A 1,926-nucleotide genomic window follows, 5' to 3' on the forward strand; every position below is an offset into this window, starting at 1 on the left:
CCATCTCACTACGGAGCTGAGTCCCACCCGGGTTGTAGACGTAGAGCGTGAGCAGGTAGATCGCATCAGAACGTCGGGTCGCACAGCGTGAGAACAAACATTGTGAGCTGAGAACCTTTAAACCCTGCAGTTTCATTATACAATTTGAGCTGTAGCTGCGTGCAAGATTGAAAATATCGTACAGTGCACTCTTATTAAATCACCTGTGTCACACACAGTCATTTCCAGTGTGATTTCTTTTAGTGCTCTTTCATTGGGATCTTAGTCAGTGATGTTGTTGGATTTCTTCCCACATTTGTGGCTCCATCATCTACATATTTCAGAATAAAACTCTTGGTGTTAAACTTGTTCTTCCCAGTGTCCTTCTCATTGCAAGTTATTTTTTTTATTTTTATTTGGGTAAATGTTTGCAGTTGGACAAATGTCTTTGTTGGATTCTTATTGGACTAATCAAGTTTGTTTTTTTAAGTGAAAACATGCAGGTTTTTACCTGTACATTCCTGACATCCAGAGACTGACTCTTGCAGATAAGGATGGGTCCTATCAGTCCTGATGAGATGTCCCGCGGTGCGTCCACAGCACTGTGGTACATCCGTGTCAGACATCGAGGATCGGCTTCCAACGGTTCATTCTCCTCGAGTACTTTCCACACGTAGGTGCGTGTTTCACCAGGCTGAACGGCGTGAGATTGGTTTCCTGGTGATCATGTTACCAAAACCTCCATCAATTGAATGTAATATAAATCAAATCTGTTCGGTGTTCTTTCAGAAATAACCCGTACCTCCCTCTGGATAGTTCACTCCCTCCTCTGACTTTTCCACAGTCAGGCCATGTGGGTAGATACTATAAGGCCTTGAGGCCAAATTCTTAAAAACAATCTGTGGAAAAAAAAAGGAGAGCATGAAGCCACAATCTAATCGGGCTGAAATGATCGCACAGTGCCTACTGTCCTGTTTAACATTATGTCAGCAACAGGTTTAGGAATATTCTGTATTTTAGGTCGGCTTGCATCTAAATGAAACATGAAGGTTGTGAGTTCTATAATCATGGTCTCACCGTGATCACATCTCTGATCTGCGCTCTGATAACCGGACCCAGGATGCCCAGCTCAGTCCTCCGTTGCTTATTTTCTGACTTTTCAGTGAATGATTCATTTTTGTAGAGCGTGTACACCACCTTCTTGTACTTTTCTCCAATACAGTTTGCTGAATGTCTGATGTTCTGGAGCTTGAAGTCTCTAAACAAAGAGAAACATTTTCAGCATAAGTCAGAGATAACCTTTTATTTACCATTTCCTGGTGGGGAATGAAAACATGATGGCAACAGATTAATCACAGCATCTAGAAAGAATGCTATCCACCTACAGATGCCTCTGGTTGATGCTTTCTGGTAACACTTAAAACACAGCAAAAGAAAATACAGAATAGTGTTTTAAAGTGGTTATCACCCTTATGTTGTTAAAGATAATCTATTCCAAGGAATCTGTGAAATCTGGTTCGGTTTTAAGCCGCATGGTGGAGAAGTGGGTTTGCACAGTTGCCTTGCAGCAAAAAGGTTCTGGGTTTGATTCCCTGCCTTTTTGCATGGAGTTTGCATGTTCTCTCCGTGCATGAGTGGGTCCTCTCCGGGTACTCCAGCTTCCTCCCGCAGTCCAATTAGAGTAAATGGCTTCTCTAAATTTTCCTCAGGTGTTTTTAGTGTCTGTGTATATGGTTGTTTGTCTTTGTGTGTTTCTGAGTAGCCCGGTGAAAGACTGGCGATTTGTCCTAGATGTACCCCGCCTCTCGTCCATTGACTGCCAGAGATAGGCACCGGCGCCACTGCGACCCTGACAAGACTTAGCAGGAGAAGAAAGATGGTTCAGTTTCACTGGTCAGATGAAGGCTTGTTTGCTATACGAAGACTAAAGGCGGATTTATGCTCAGA

General features: G+C 43.0%; 1 protein-coding gene across 1 annotated transcript in view; it reads right to left on the bottom strand.

The window, feature by feature from the left end:
- Positions 1–1,926, bottom strand: part of f5 (coagulation factor V (proaccelerin, labile factor)) — a 38,900-nt gene that overhangs the window by 21,952 nt on the left and 15,022 nt on the right. The window contains exons 6-8 of the mRNA XM_015405136.1: positions 1,057–1,237; positions 782–878; positions 491–696 (exon numbers count right to left, since the gene is read on the bottom strand). Of these exons, the coding sequence (XP_015260622.1) occupies positions 491–696; positions 782–878; positions 1,057–1,237 (484 nt within the window). The remainder of the gene's footprint in view (positions 1–490; positions 697–781; positions 879–1,056; positions 1,238–1,926) is intronic.

The sequence above is a fragment of the Cyprinodon variegatus genome, unplaced genomic scaffold (genome assembly GCF_000732505.1).
Source record: "Cyprinodon variegatus isolate N-32 unplaced genomic scaffold, C_variegatus-1.0 Scaffold2009, whole genome shotgun sequence".
NCBI lineage: Eukaryota > Metazoa > Chordata > Actinopteri > Cyprinodontiformes > Cyprinodontidae > Cyprinodon > Cyprinodon variegatus.